This window comes from Momordica charantia (genome assembly GCF_013281855.1).
Source record: "Momordica charantia cultivar OHB3-1 chromosome 3 unlocalized genomic scaffold, Mcharantia_2.0 BLBB01000003.1, whole genome shotgun sequence".
NCBI lineage: Eukaryota > Viridiplantae > Streptophyta > Magnoliopsida > Cucurbitales > Cucurbitaceae > Momordica > Momordica charantia.
This window is the reverse complement of record NW_028275161.1, coordinates 18,751,430-18,766,504: the sequence shown is the minus strand read 5'-3', so window position 1 is coordinate 18,766,504 and position 15,075 is coordinate 18,751,430. Positions and strand designations below refer to the sequence as shown.

Sequence of the window (15,075 nt, the reverse complement as noted above, 5' to 3'; positions counted from 1 at the left end):
GCTTCTGCCCACAAACTAGGATTTTTCTGATTGATGTCACTCAGGGATTGGAAGTTGTGATGGTTGTCCAATCTCCCATCCTTACCGAACAACCCCGAAAGAGACATGAAAGAAACCACTCCCAAGTAATTTGAGGTATTAGGATCCTTCATTTGAGTATTTTTGTAAAAGCCTAAACCAACTAAACAATTACCTACCTTCATCTCATCCTACTCCCTCTACTTATAACTAATTACTTGACTAATAACTAATATGTCCTTATTGACCTATTAATATTTTATTATTACCCGAAGGGAAAGGGCATTCTTATTATCAAGACAATGTGTCAAAAATGGTTTACAGCACCACATGGAAAAACCATTAGGCGTATGCATGCTTTATTATTAGACAACATACAGTAGTAAACTTATCCCTAAATTTTACCAGTTCAAATCATTCTGTGAACAATTAATTAAATGGATGATAGCGTTTTTGAACTTGAGGCAGTTGGATAGTGGTAGCATTACGGATTGGATCTGATTTGTCATTCTTTTCAACCAATGGAATGGACAATGGCAGTATATTGTATTGTCTCTCTGGGCTTCTACTCAATTGAGAAATAAGTTCACCCCCAGTATTTGTGGTTCATAGCCAAATGCGCTTAGCCCCACTTCATTTCAACTGAGTTTGTTCTTAGAGGTACCTCAAAGAAAGCAGTACCTGCTATCCCAAGATCAAGATGTGGGGTGAGTGAGAAAAGTGGACAAAAGTAATTGGGGTTTGGAATAAGAACCAGAGATGCTAAGTGTTGTGGGCATGCTTGTCCAGGGTGTGTTACCCATGGCCGCATGTCCAAACCATCCTCACCACTCGCTTTCCTTTCATGTCTTTAAAGCTTTCTAGTGTAATTTTCTTGTATCGGGTTTTTGAGGTTGTAGGTGGAATTTGGCCGAGCGGCTTTGGAACTAGGCGTGTATTAGTAAGATAGGTAAGCACGCCAAATTTCAAGCCAATCGGAGTTCACACGGGCCCTGTAGGCCACCGAGTGACTCCTCGCCACTTAGGACGTCTACACCTGCCACACCAAAAATGCCTTATAATGTACCTTAGGGGGGACCAAGTAGTCATCAAACCTCCCCCCGACCAAGTGTTGTATACTTTCTTGCAATCAAAGCTTTCTTGCATCCAATGTCTACAATGCTTGTTTTAAAGATGTTTTCAACTGTTTTTCTCTCTCACGTTTTCTAAAACTAATTTTCTCCTAAAACGTGAGCGGAGGCTAGACCCACGACCGAGATTGTCCGCAACTTACAGTTTTTCCCGACTGACTTGCTCGTTTGAGCTAGAGCAAGTGCCGCACAATCGCTCGAGCTGCTTTGAAAAGGTGTGATTGTGACACTAAGCTCTTTATCGTCCTAGCGTCGAGTTATTTTAATGCAATCTCCCCTGCACTGTGGTCACCGCATTCGAGTTTAACCCAACAGCCTAGGATGTTTCGGTGTAATTTACTCAGGACCTCACCATATGGAACCGTTGACGAAGAAAGGCATGAAATAAGAGTATAACAGCCCGTGGTTTCGACTTGTATACTCATAGTCCTGAAGAATAATCACATGAATATGTCTAAGGTTAGCTCCAAAGTTCACTGTCACAAAGCAAATGGGCTGCCAACTTTTTACTGCTCACTCTGTCTTTGCAAATTAGATATCTATGTATACAACAAGAAGGTAGCAGCACGCGTAAGGTACTTGGTATTTGATTTTTGACTTTGTGGTCTTCATATCTGATCATTATATCAACTACAATAGCACTAAGGCAAGGCAGGCTTTCCCACGTGAAGGAGGATAAAAACACTTTCGGTTTTTCTTTTCTTTATTTCTCTATCATTCTCAATAGTGAAAAGGAAAATTTCTTTAACTTCTTGTGGTTGTTGCTTTGTGAATTGTATAGATAAATTCTAACTTCTCTTTCTCTCTCTCTAGAAATGGGTGGAACAAGCTTTGAAATGTTGGAGCCTTTACTTTCTTATGCTTTGAATTTAATTCACTCCATTCATACCTGTTCTTTAGTTCAACAATGGATTGAACTAGTATTGATGTCTTATCTATTTTTTAAGTACAACGTATAGAGGTGGAGAATCTAACTCACGATCTTTTAGTTGGAAAAAATGTCTTAATTAGTTACATTATGCTCAGGTTGGCAATAATAAATATCTTATTTATTGAGCAATTGACACTCTACTCATATCTTTAATAGGCAGGAATGAGGCGAAAGTTTAAACTTTGGATGAAAGTCTTAAATAGGTTTTATTTTGTCACGTAGCTATGCAAGCTGGTTCGGACACGAATTACAAAACAAAAGAAAAAACGTAGTTTGAACTATTTTTGGCAGGTTTATGACTTTGATGTACATGAGTTTAATCCTTTGTATTTGTTTGTCTTAATTTTTCTTTTCTGGTTTACATATAGTTTTGGTCGTTGATATTTTTTTTTTCCTTTGGCTTCATCTGATGGTGGTTGACAAGGTTTATGTCGGTAAAAATATCGAGATCTCAAACCTGCATTGGCTGTTGATCAATCAAATGATCGGTCGATCAAAGAGCTTTGCCCAATTTTATGGAGATGTCTAGAAAATATCGATTGTTTGAAAAAATTTAATATAAAAAATTCATAATAAATATTTAAACTAACAAATAAACCCCCATTTTTAGGCAAGTTAGAAACTTTTATTAATCAATATTATGTTCACATTATTATGTTTTGTTGATTTTCTTTTTAATATTTTGTCGATTTTTTTAGCGTTACAATAAAAATGTCTATTCATTTCCTATGTAATTCAAAGACAAAAAAAAAAAAAAAATTAAAACCAAGCAGTAGTAATCATAACTCAATAATCTCTCCCTTAAGAGCTTAATTATATATATATATATATATATATATATATATGCTCTTAAGAATATATATATATTTTCTTTTGACAAGAAAAAAAAAGGCTTGAGGATATGATATCTGAATAGCATGATGCCATCCTTGAAATTTTCATGCAATGATCCATGCTTGAGCTTGTCGTACGTCATTATCCCAATCTTTTTTCATTCTTGGAGACGTACGATTATGCAATGATGTTTCTCTACGACTGTAGATCTTGTTTAGAGGACTACTTTAAGATATTTTATTTTATTTTTAGCGATTTATCCGGGTTAAAGTAGAATTTTTGTTTGCTTGAAAATTATTATTATTATTATTAAAATGAAGATATTTACATCTAACCAATTTGAGAATGACTCTGTTGTGGAAGCATATTTATTGGTTTCTTTGAGATTGAAAGTTCAACTTCCTATTCCTATTCAATTACGGAACTCGGAAAAAAATAGTCACTTGAATGTATATTTTTGTTGAATCCTCATTTTAAAAATTGCGATTAGAAAATTTGAATATGCATAATAAATTAAAGACGTGAATTTATAATTTTTATTTGAAGAAAAGAAGGAATAAGTTTAAGAAACTGGTTTATTTGTAAGTTTATGATTTCAAAGTTAGTAAGAGTTGAAGAAATAAGATTTCAAAAACTTGAATTTACTCCCACAGCAAAATTAAAATTCACAACTTCAAATTAACAGACCCACAAATTACAAAATAATTGAAATTGAGAGTTTCTTAATAAGAATCCAATTTCTCCAATCTCCAAATGAAATTAGATAGTGAAATTCCACGTAGGATTGAAAATGGGAGACCAAGCTGATGCAATCCTATTTGCTTTCAAGTGGAGACATTGCATCATCAACAAAAATGTCAATCTTTCACAAAATCATTTCAGCACTCAAATCAAACTCAATCAAATAATTTTTTGCAAATTAATCACATTTCTTAACTCTAATTAAAAAATTAGTTATTCAATCTCCATTCATGCAATTATTGCACTAAAAAAATTATAATTAAAAATAATTCGGTAATTTTTTCCTAAATTGGAATAACTTTTCAAACTCAACTTAATTTAATCTTCCAAAGTTAAGATATAAACAATGAAAGAAAAAAAAAAGTTAGTTTATCATACATCAATTAAAATCGCCTAATATTCGACCACCAAAACAACAATAATTTTGGTGGTTGATATTCAACCCTCTAAACAATATAAACAACAATTAAAGTTCGGTTCATACGTAATCAATGTCTAACTTCTTTCTAAAACTAGCCGTTTTAATAATATACACATAGATATAGTTAGATTAATAGAGTAATTTGATTCGACTTAGCTATAATACATAATAACTATATATAGTCTGATTAAACTATCACTATCACTATAATCATATCGAAAACACGGACTAACCATGATCTATCGAATTTCATAATATATAATCAAAAGTATTGTTTTGTGACACATCAAAATCGTAAGCTCGTTTTGGGGGTTCGAGGACTAGGATGTTACAAATTTATGTTTTTGTTGATTTTTCTTTTTTGCATGTCGACCACATTAATTAATTAAATACAACCCCCACCCAATTTCCATTATATTTGCATGCAAACCCCTCTACCTCCTTATCATGTAATGGGAATTGTGTGAGTCTTCATAATTATAAATTTATAATACAAGGGTTTTTTTTCCCTAAAAAAATTTGTTTCGAGTATTTGCTTTCAAATATATCAAAATCTGTCCAACAGGTAATAATAATAATAATAGAGAGAGATTATAACACATGATGAATTATATCTTTTATTTTTTTTATTTTTTTGAATGTTTTCAAATGAGTGTGTTTAATTAGGTGCAATTGTCCACTCAAGTGCGTGAAATTATTAGTTGAGAATTCTTTTAAAACCCACTCCTCTACGGATTTTGTACGTTGTTGTTATTGGGGTGAGCAAATCATGCATGATCTGGACTATGATAGATTGCTATGACTAATTTTGATTCCATTGCATATTTAGATGTATGTATATTTTTTAGAAGTTGTTTTCTTTTAACTTTATGAAACTTATAAATTTAATTAGTTTTTATTATGTTCTTTGTTATAATTGGGGTTTTTTTTTTTTTTAATTTGATTAATGGTCACATAACAGTTTCCACATCTAGATGTATCGAAAATATATACTTCAACGAGTTAAAAAAAGGCTCAATTTTTATAATTTTTAGTAGTGGTACATTTTCCATAGATATGAAATTAGGAGCTATCTACTTATTTCACTAGAGCAACATAAAATAGAAGCTAGATTCAACTATCAGCAAAATATCTCATCTTGTCATCCTTTTAGTTGCATTTGGAAGACAAATCGAGAGACAAGAAAATTACTCACACAATGACCCTTTCAAAGAAAGGAAAGCTAGCTAGGGGAAATATCACCAAATAGGGGGAAAGGGACACTAGCCTTTATTTAAGAAGAAATGCAATTTCACCAATAGGGGGAAAAACCTTGATGGCTTCTAAAAGTGTACTCTGATCAATCCAACTCAACCAATACGAATTGGGTTAAGTTGAATTTGGTTCAAATAAATGAAACTTTATGGATTGAGTTAGTTCAAGGGTTCACTTATAAGAATTAACTTTATGGATTGAGTTAGTTCAAGGGTTCACTTATAAGAATTTGAGTTAAATCGAACAACATGAATTTATTATATTAACAGAACAATTTCTTTTACTTACCATAAAATTAAACATATATTAAACTATCATGAGTTGGCTCATTGGTCCAAAGGAGCGAAGGTAAACCAAAAAGAGTTTAGAGAGAATAGATTCTCATGATGGACACCTAACTAGGAATTAATTTCTCATGTGTTTTCTTGAAAACCAAATGTAGTAGGGTCAAGCGGTTGTTTCGTGAAATTAGTCCAAGTGTGCGCACAAACTATCTCAGTTAAATATTTCACGGTTGGGTTCATTATTTAATAAGGATTATTTGAGTCGAATAAATTTACAATCCGAACAATTGGATTGGACGTAAGAAGTATACTTCAACCCAACCTAATCCAACACCCATAAACACCCCGTGGCTAAATCTTGGCTCGAACGGGAACAACCCTTCATGTGCCACTACTCAAAAAGAGCCTCTTAAGTTGGATATGACCTATACACCATGCCAATTAGGCCCCAATATTCTACCCTAGGTAGCGAGTACTTGTTATCTAGACCCTTGGCTTTTTGAATTTTATTTGTTAAGGCATGCCATATATATTATTGAAGGAAAGGAAACAACTTTTTTCTTCGTCCCTTTTCATTGTTATTTAGTGATACAAGTCAATCTCTCGAGTCTTTTCACTTTAAAATGCTCTTTGTGGTTCTAGTCTTTAGTTTCATATATATTTTTCACATTTAATGCACATTGACATTAATTCCATCTCTCAACCATCTTTTATTGAAATTTGAAAATCTTTTTTTATAGTTAAATTGTTTAAAGTGTGTTTAATTTTAAGCATACTTCCAACAAAAACTACTTCACTTAGGAAAAATAATATTTATCAACAAATACTTTAAATATTATAATTTACATTTTTAAAACTACTTTCAAATGTATATAGTTTTATGCTACTTTCAAATAAGAAAGAGATCAAGTGCCTTTGACACAACTTTCTAACATAGATTTGATTTTGCTACTAAAACACACCAGTGAACTATCCGAACATCTTTTGATTGGTTAGAAGTTCGAATTCCCCATTCTTATTTTTAATATAATATTCTTAAAATAATTTTCTTCCCCCTCAGCCACAAATAAATCTACAATTGATACTTCACTATATATCTATTAGTATTAATTAAAATTAGAATTTTTTTATTCTTCCTAAGAGAGGAATCAAAATTTTAGTTTCACATTGGCTCCTAGTCTACATCATAAATACAAAAAGCAAAATAGTTAAGGTCTGGCCTCTCTCAAGTCTCAACCACATAAATAGAATGACACTATCATCAACTAAAAACAAAATCCAATTTGATAACAACTGCATTTTAATAAGTTTTTTCTTTTTTTGTATTTTAAAAATAGCAACTTATTTTTCTGATTATTATTATTTTTGTATATATTTTTATAGACACCTTCGAATTACCAACCATATTAAAAAAAAAGTATCAAAAAACTATGTTTTTAAAAAAATTCCAAAAGAACAATTTATTTTAATAAAAGTTCTAAAAGAAAAATTTATTCTTCCCTCCCAGCCAAGAGATTCATTTTTTTACTACCATAGTCGCTAAGCTAACTAGCCTACAACGTAAATATAATAAGCAAATACTTAAAACGTTTTGACTAGCCCTATTAATGAGAAACAAAGCCTAACTATTTAAGATTTGTTCAATTATACCATTTCATTTTTAGCTTCTCCCTCTCGAACAAATAAATCGTTATCAATCCAATGAAGTTAAAAGAAAAAAAAAGGAACATTTTGATTTTATCCAATGGGCAAGAGAATCAAGTTTTAGCTCCACATTGGCTACTAGTCAACATCAAAAACAAATATAAGAATAAGGCAAGAGTTAAGGATTTGGTGTGTGATCTTTTGAACCACAAAAAAAATTGGGACCATAAGAGTTTTGAAGTTCAATAACTCAACAATATTGGAGAGAGAATATGATTTATGAAAATGGTGGATGCTGGTCCCTTATCTGCCCTGCCCCAAACTTTAGCGCTTGGTTTGTGCCACCCTCATATGATTTAGAATCTTGAATAATATTAAGGTGTTTATCGGTCAGCATCTATCTTTTATGTTGACTATAAATAAAAAAAAAAATTAATTTTTTTTTAAACTTTTTCTTTTTGAAAAATAAAAAGCATTCCCTATTCTCTTCGTAAAAAATTTAGCGATGGTGAAGATAAAGTACTAGTCCGTAAGCACCTAAATATTTTTCATATTTAGTAGACAACTAATTTTTTTCTTTAAAAATATTATATAACAAATTGGAAAAATACAAATCTCGATTATTTAGAGATGTAGAGATATCTTAAATATTAACGTCGGTATAATCGGAAAAATTTAGGATGAAGGCAGTAGTAATTAACCTCAAATAGCAGTAAGTCTTAAAGTGTTTATATAATATTTGACTTTTTAAGGCTAAGAAACATTTGAATTGTTTATGTTTTTCTTTTTTGATTTTTATTTACGTCACGTGTTCTTTTAATATTTACATTAGAAGAGTTTTTTCCTTTCTTTCTTTTTTAAGAAATGAAAATGATAATACATATAGTTTTTGTTGAAAGTTAAGTGAGAGAAGGCGAATAAAATTTTGGGAAAAAGTCAATTTTATTCTTGTGCTAAATTGAAGTCAATTTAAAAGTTCTAATCTTATGGAGTTCAACTATTGACTTCTTATCCTCAAAATTAATATCGAAAGGTTGCTTAGATAAAATAATCCCATATAGGTACTTCGACTTATACAAAGATAAATAAATCCTTATTTTGGATTAATACAAGACTGCATTTACACCTAAAAAAGTTTTATATACATATATAAATTCACGTCTCTAAAATCTCTCTTAAAAATATAGATTCAAATAACACGGTAATGATTAAAATGGACTTTACAGATCTTTTAATTATTCAGGTTTCATAATCATTTTATTTTTTTTATTTTAAAAAATTAAGCTTGAAACTACTATTTTTATTCCTGTATTTCTTTATTTTGTTACCTGCTTTTTTCATAATGTTTTCAAAATAATTCAAATTTTGAAGGAAAAAAAAAAGAATAGTTTACAAAATTTTGTTTTGGATTTCTTTTTAAAATTTGACTAGAAATACAAATGCGTTTAAATAAATATTATTCTAAATTAAATTAGGACAAAATTGATGATGGGGAACTAAAAATAAAATGATAATTTGGCATCAAGAAAGTTGGAAATGGGAGAGAATCATGGGAGCTTCCAAAGAAAGAGAGTGCTACCCACCATTTCACACGCGCCTTTCCCCAACTGCTCCCAAAATCAATCTCAACCGTCCGATTATCACCCCCAAAAAAGAACAAAAAATAAAAGAAAATAATATTAAAGAAAGCGTATTCATTCACGTACATCACGCGCACTGCACGTGAACCTTTGATTTCCCAACCCCCCCATTCATCAGCACCATTTCTCAATTTCCCTGCGCTTGTGCCTTCTAGTTCCAGCCAGAAGAACAAAAAAATAAAAATAAAAAATAAAAAAAAGGCTCCCTTAAATTATTAATTTTATGTGCCACTTCTTCAAATTCTTCCCGCGCTTCATTCTCCCCATATATATTTAAAAGGCCAGGAGAGGAAATCCCGTGGTGGTCTGAGAGAGAATTATAAGTTTAATTAAAAAAAAATGCCATGTTCTTCTTCCAGCTGCTTCTGCACGAAGCACTTCTTCAAGCGCTTCTTCACCCATGAGGAGTTCCAAATGGCGGACGGCGTTCTCCACACTACTTTCTTTGCCCCTCATCTCTTGCCCTCCCTCGGCGCCACCATCAATCAAACAACCAAGCTCCGTAAACGCATCGTTTCCCCTTTCGACCCCCGCTATCGGTACGTATGCAACGTCCCGCAATACTTGTCTACACACTCGTCGGTATAAACTTTGCTTTATTACTCTATTTAATTATCTTTCCAACTATATTCACTTTTCTTTAAACAATACCTACTCTCTACTTTCTTGAAATTGTCTTTTATCCTTTTTAAAAGTACATGATTTAGAAAATTAACGAGTTATCAAGAGAATAAAGATCTTTTATTCCTCTCTCCTGGCTAATGCTGATTAAGTAGATGGATAAACATGGGTTGTTTTAATTAGAATATATTTTGTGTGTGGGGTATTGAATTTTATTTCAGAGCTTGGGAGATGTGGCTGGTGGTTCTGGTGATCTATTCAGCATGGATTTGTCCATTTGAGTTTGCGTTTCTTCCTTACAAGCAAAATGCTCTCTTCATCTTCGACCACATCGTCAATGCCTTCTTCGCCGTCGATATCCTTTTAACTTTCTTCGTCGCCTATCTCGATACCCACTCCTATCTTCTCGTCGACAACCCCAAAAGAATTGCACTCAGGTGAGTGAGATGAATTTAAAAATAATGAGTTCTGAATAAATAGAATATTATTTTAAATGATTATTTTTTGGTTATAGGTATTTATCTACGTGGTTCGTTTTCGACGTGTGCTCGACCGCGCCGTTGCAGTCGATAAGTTTCTTGTTCACGAACCGGAGCGGGGAAGTTGGGTTCAAGCTTCTGAACATGCTCCGGCTATGGCGCCTCCGACGGGTCAGCTCTCTCTTCGCAAGGTCATTTCTGATATGATATTTTCTTTATTATTTTACTTTCTTTTATTCTTTAAAAATATTTGCTTAAAGCAGTCCATTTGATACGTTTTGAAAAATTATATAGAAATTTTATAAATAATAAAAATATATTTTTTTTCTTCTCCCATGAATAAAAACATTATTTTATAATTATTGAATTTATGAACGTTGGAATCATATCATTTTATTTTTCTTTATTAAAAAAGAAGAAACAGAAACAAGAATGAAAACCTAACTAAATAGGTCCTAATTTTCATCTCGAGCTTCGACTGAGCTGTCTCCGTTTTCGGTTGCTTTGTTTTTTAGGCTAGAGAAGGACATCCGGTTCAATTATTTCTGGACCCGTTGCACAAAGCTCATTTCTGTAAGCATCCATCAATTATCACTTTATCTTGCCTCACCTTTTTATTTTTATTTTTAATAATAATTAGGCACCAACTAATCACTTAAAAGATAACCGTTCAAAAATTGACAACTATTTATTTTCTTGAAAAATGAAAAATCTCTCTTATCTCGTGGTTCTCATATTTTTCTCTCTTAATTATTGAAAAAATAATTATGGCCAATAAAAATACTCAATTAGTTAAATCCCTAGATTATTTTGTATTAAAGAAAAATACATATCTATACAATGGCCATCAAACCTAAACTAACCCTTTCTACAGTCCAGAGACAAACAAGAGAGGGGAGAGAGACTTTTTAATATTTTTTAAAAAAATAAAACACCAACAGAAAAAATTTCGTAGTGGGTACCTAAAAAGTATAATTTATATTCTTTTTATATTAGTCTCTTTCAATGACATTTAATAGAAAATATAAAAGTTGATATACGGAAGTTCTAAAAAGATGCATGAATTTCTAAAATTTTCTATTAAGGATCTCACATTGAAAAAATAAGGATTTGATCAATGGTTTATAATATAAATAGCCACTCTTCTAATTTTGAGATGGAACTTTATAAATATTGATAGCTTCTGCTAACTACGAGCGCGGTTTGTTGTTGTGGTGGTACGATGACAGGTTACATTATTTGCAGTGCACTGTGCAGGGTGCTTCAATTTCGTAATAGCAGACAAATATCCAGACCCAAAAAGGACATGGATTGGTGCAGTGAACCCAAATTTTAAGAACGACAGCCGATGGAACCTCTACATAACTTCAATTTACTGGTCCATCACCACCTTAACCACCACTGGCTATGGCGATCTCCACGCTGAGAACCCTAGAGAGATGCTCTTCGACATCTTCTATATGCTCTTCAACTTAGGTTTGACTTCGTATCTTATCGGAAACATGACCAATCTCGTCGTCCACTGGACTAGCCGCACACGAAACTTCGTACGCTCCCGTCTCTTTATCCTTTCTCATGCATTGCATGCATTTAGGACTAGACGATTTTATTTTTAGTTTTATGTTTTCGACTTAAACTCATTCTGATGATCTCATGCACATGGATACTCTTGCATTGTTATTTAATTTTTACCTTTTTTTTAATATTTAAATGAAATTGATTGACTTTTAGAAATTAAGAAAATGAGTAGTATTCATGTAAAATTAAATATTTTTCTCTTAAACACATCTTACATGAAAATACTTTTAGATCTTGACGGATGATCACCTTTTTTGTGCTCACGTAAAAATTGAAGTAAACTACTTTTCCATATCCAAAGTATTTTTATAAACAAAATTCGAATAGGGCCAGTGATTGCTTTTTTGTTCTTTTGTTTAATCTATTTTTCTAACAAAATATATTATTTCTAGAATTTAAAAAACGTAGATAAATTTCCTATTTCACCATTTTTTACTCATAAAAGGTATAATAAATATGTAAAATTAACATAATAAAATAATTTTTATTATTCTAATTTTCAGATAAAACCTTATTACATTTTTAAAATTTTTTAAAATTTTAAAAACAAAAAATAATAAAAAATGATTGTTGAACATGAACAAGAATGTTATCAATCCAGTTCGTTGATACGGAGGTTTTCTTTCTTTCTTTTTTTTTTTTTCTTTGGCAGAGGGATTCGGTTCGAGCTGCAACAGAGTTTGCATCGAGAAACCAGCTACCGGGTCGGATTCAAGATCAGATGTTGTCACACATATGTCTGAAGTTCAAAACCGAGGGGCTGAAACAACAAGACACCTTGAACGACCTTCCAAAAGCCATTAGAGCTTCCATAGCTCACTATCTCTTCTACCCCATTCTTCTTCAGGTCTATCTTTTTCAAGGAGTTTCTCATGACTTTCTTTTCCAACTGGTAAATTTTCTCTCTTAAGCTAAGTTTTTATTAATTTGTTTTCAAAAAGAGAAAATTATAAGCCTTTTTGGTTTCTAGTAATTTAATAACCATGCATATTTTGAGATCAAATCTTTTGGCCTGTCATTTTCTTCCCCATTTCATATTAATAGTCCTAAACCCAAATAGCCCACTTATAGAAAGACAATATTAATAAAAAAAATTTATTTAAACTGCTCCCCCCTAATAAAGTTGTATTATCTGAGAGATAGATTTAACATATCAGTTTAAGTTTTTGAATTGATGGATGATTTATAATTTATGTATTTTAAATTTATGGATAGTCTAATAGTAATAATCAACTTTGTATATAAGGTATCAGATGTGGAGGCTGAGTACTTTCCACCAAAGGAAGATGTTATACTCCAAAATGAGGCTCAAACTGATCTTTATGTATTGGTCTCAGGCAGTGTGGTGAGTAGGAAGCTTAATTAATTTCATCTTAATTTCTAAAATTTTCTTTGGAAAAATGCCCCATTTTGCTAACATTATTATTGATTCCAACTGCAGGATCTAATATCCAATATTGATGGGCATGATCGAGTATGTACTCAAATATATAATTTTATTTTTTATTTTTTATAACATAGGTTATGGGACAAAATATTAATCTCTGTCTCTAAATTTAAAATAATTATATGTATTTTGTGTTTCCATAGGTTATGGGACAAGCAACAGCAGGAGACATGTTTGGAGAGTTGGGAGTGTTGTGTCAAAGGCCACAGCCTTTCACAGTTCGAACCACAAAGCTTTCACAAATTTTAAGGCTCAAGAGAACTTCTTTGTTGTACATAATACAATCAAATACAGAAGATGGCAACTTTATAATGAACAACTTTTTCATGGTAACTAATTTTGACCATTTGAGCAAATTGTTAAAATAAAATTATATTTTCCTTTTTGTTGAGTAGAAACTAACAAATTTTGTTGCATGATATATATTGGCAGAAAATGAAGCAATATGAAAGAATGGGCAATATATGCAGTAGTTTAGATGAATATAGAATAGAGTTTGATGAGCTAGAAGGAGCTGAAAGGGACATTTTTCCTCAAAACAAACAAGCAAGATCAAATGGGGGTCCTTCAGATTTTGTAGTCTCCTCCTTAGAAAATTTGTCAACCGCGACGGCCTCTTGCTCGAGTGTCGTCTCTAGACAAACCAAGAGAAGGGTTACCATACACATGCTGCCTCGACATGGAACCGAAGAAGTTAAAAGTCAATATGGAAAGTTAATATTTATCCCTGATTCAATAGAAGAGCTCCGCAAGATGGCGAGTATGTGTTAGAATCTCTGGCTCTGATATCATGTTGAATTATTATGACTACGTGAGCGAAAAAATTAAATACGGAGTTTGATTTTATTGTTTGGTTGGCGCAGGTGAAAAGTTTGGAGGAGAAATGGCTACAAAAATGTTGAGTGCAGATAATGCGGAAATTGATGATATAAGTGTGATTCGTGATGGTGACCATTTGTTTCTTCTTTATAATGATATTGAAAATGTGGTCTCAAATGAGCCATAATATTTCTTTTTATAACTTTTTCTTCCCTTATAATTTTCTTATTTCATTTTTCTTTTTTTTGGTTGACAACACAGGGTAGGCTAATGCAAAAGCTTGTAACTTTGAGGCTAGTTGTTAATATTTTCCACCAAAATCTGACAACCAATTTGTCTCTTGAGGGAAAAATGTCATTCATCAAATCATTATGTCTTGTCCATATAGGAATTTTTTTGAAAATATAGTATTCAATTTTGGGTGTCGAAAATTAATTAAATAATTAAATTTATCATAATCCAATTGCTTCAAGTTTTCATTTTGTGAAAATAAATGTTCTTCAAAGTTTTTTATTCCCCCCTTTTTTTTTTGTCTCTTAGCATTTGTTGATGAGCAATTAACATTAGATTCTATTCTCTTTTATGGGATGTGTTGGAACCCATTGTTTGGGCTTTTAATAACAAAGTGTAAAGAGCAAGATTTTAAGATACCCATTTTTTGTATGAGTGTAAAGAGCAAGATTTTAAGATACCCATTTTGTAAATGTGATTAAAGAGTAAGATTTAAGATACCCAATGTGTATTCATCCTAACCACTCGAAATAATACGATAGATTATTCTACTTTTGATTTTCTATTATGTAAAAAATAAGATTATTTTTTCAGGGGATAGTCATGACCATATTTAGAATTTGTTGGAAATTAAGTAGTTGAGAAAGTCTTCCACTCGAGATGAGTCTCTAAGATGAGTTTGAGTGGCATATTTATGTTTGGTACGTGAATTTTTTTTATATATCTCAAACTACAAATCATTTAAATTATGTAAACTAAAATTTTTAAAATTTTACCTCGCAAGCTTTTATTTTTTTACAAATTATAAACGTATAAAAAAACACACATGCTACCTATGTAAACTTAAATTTTCACGAAGAGGGATTACACAAACTCGAGCTTGATCAAATCCTCTTCACTTCTTTGGAGTTGACGACACACACTGAGCTGTCCAAAATGCCTACTTCACCATTATCTTTAAACTTTTCAAATTTACCGTACACCTCTATCCTTATATAACAGT

General features: G+C 31.7%; 1 protein-coding gene across 2 annotated transcripts; it reads left to right on the top strand.

The window, feature by feature from the left end:
• The first annotated feature begins 9,024 nt into the window (after nt 1–9,024).
• LOC111010685 (potassium channel KAT3) lies at nt 9,025–14,224 on the top strand. Of its 2 annotated transcripts, none has more exons than XM_088121990.1 (11): nt 9,025–9,436; nt 9,740–9,955; nt 10,033–10,168; nt 10,513–10,570; nt 11,243–11,544; nt 12,228–12,467; nt 12,822–12,920; nt 13,017–13,049; nt 13,166–13,351; nt 13,455–13,782; nt 13,886–14,224. In XM_088121990.1, the coding sequence occupies exons 1-11, from the start codon at nt 9,237–9,239 to the stop codon at nt 14,026–14,028; spliced, it is 1,941 nt and encodes a 646-aa protein (XP_087978116.1). In that variant the 5' UTR covers nt 9,025–9,236; the 3' UTR covers nt 14,029–14,224. The 2 variants fall into 2 exon arrangements, with proteins under 2 accessions (XP_087978116.1, XP_022139881.1); XM_022284189.2 differs by having other exon boundaries at nt 9,026–9,436; nt 10,033–10,188; nt 11,227–11,544.
• Nucleotides 14,225–15,075: the final 851 nt, after the last annotated feature.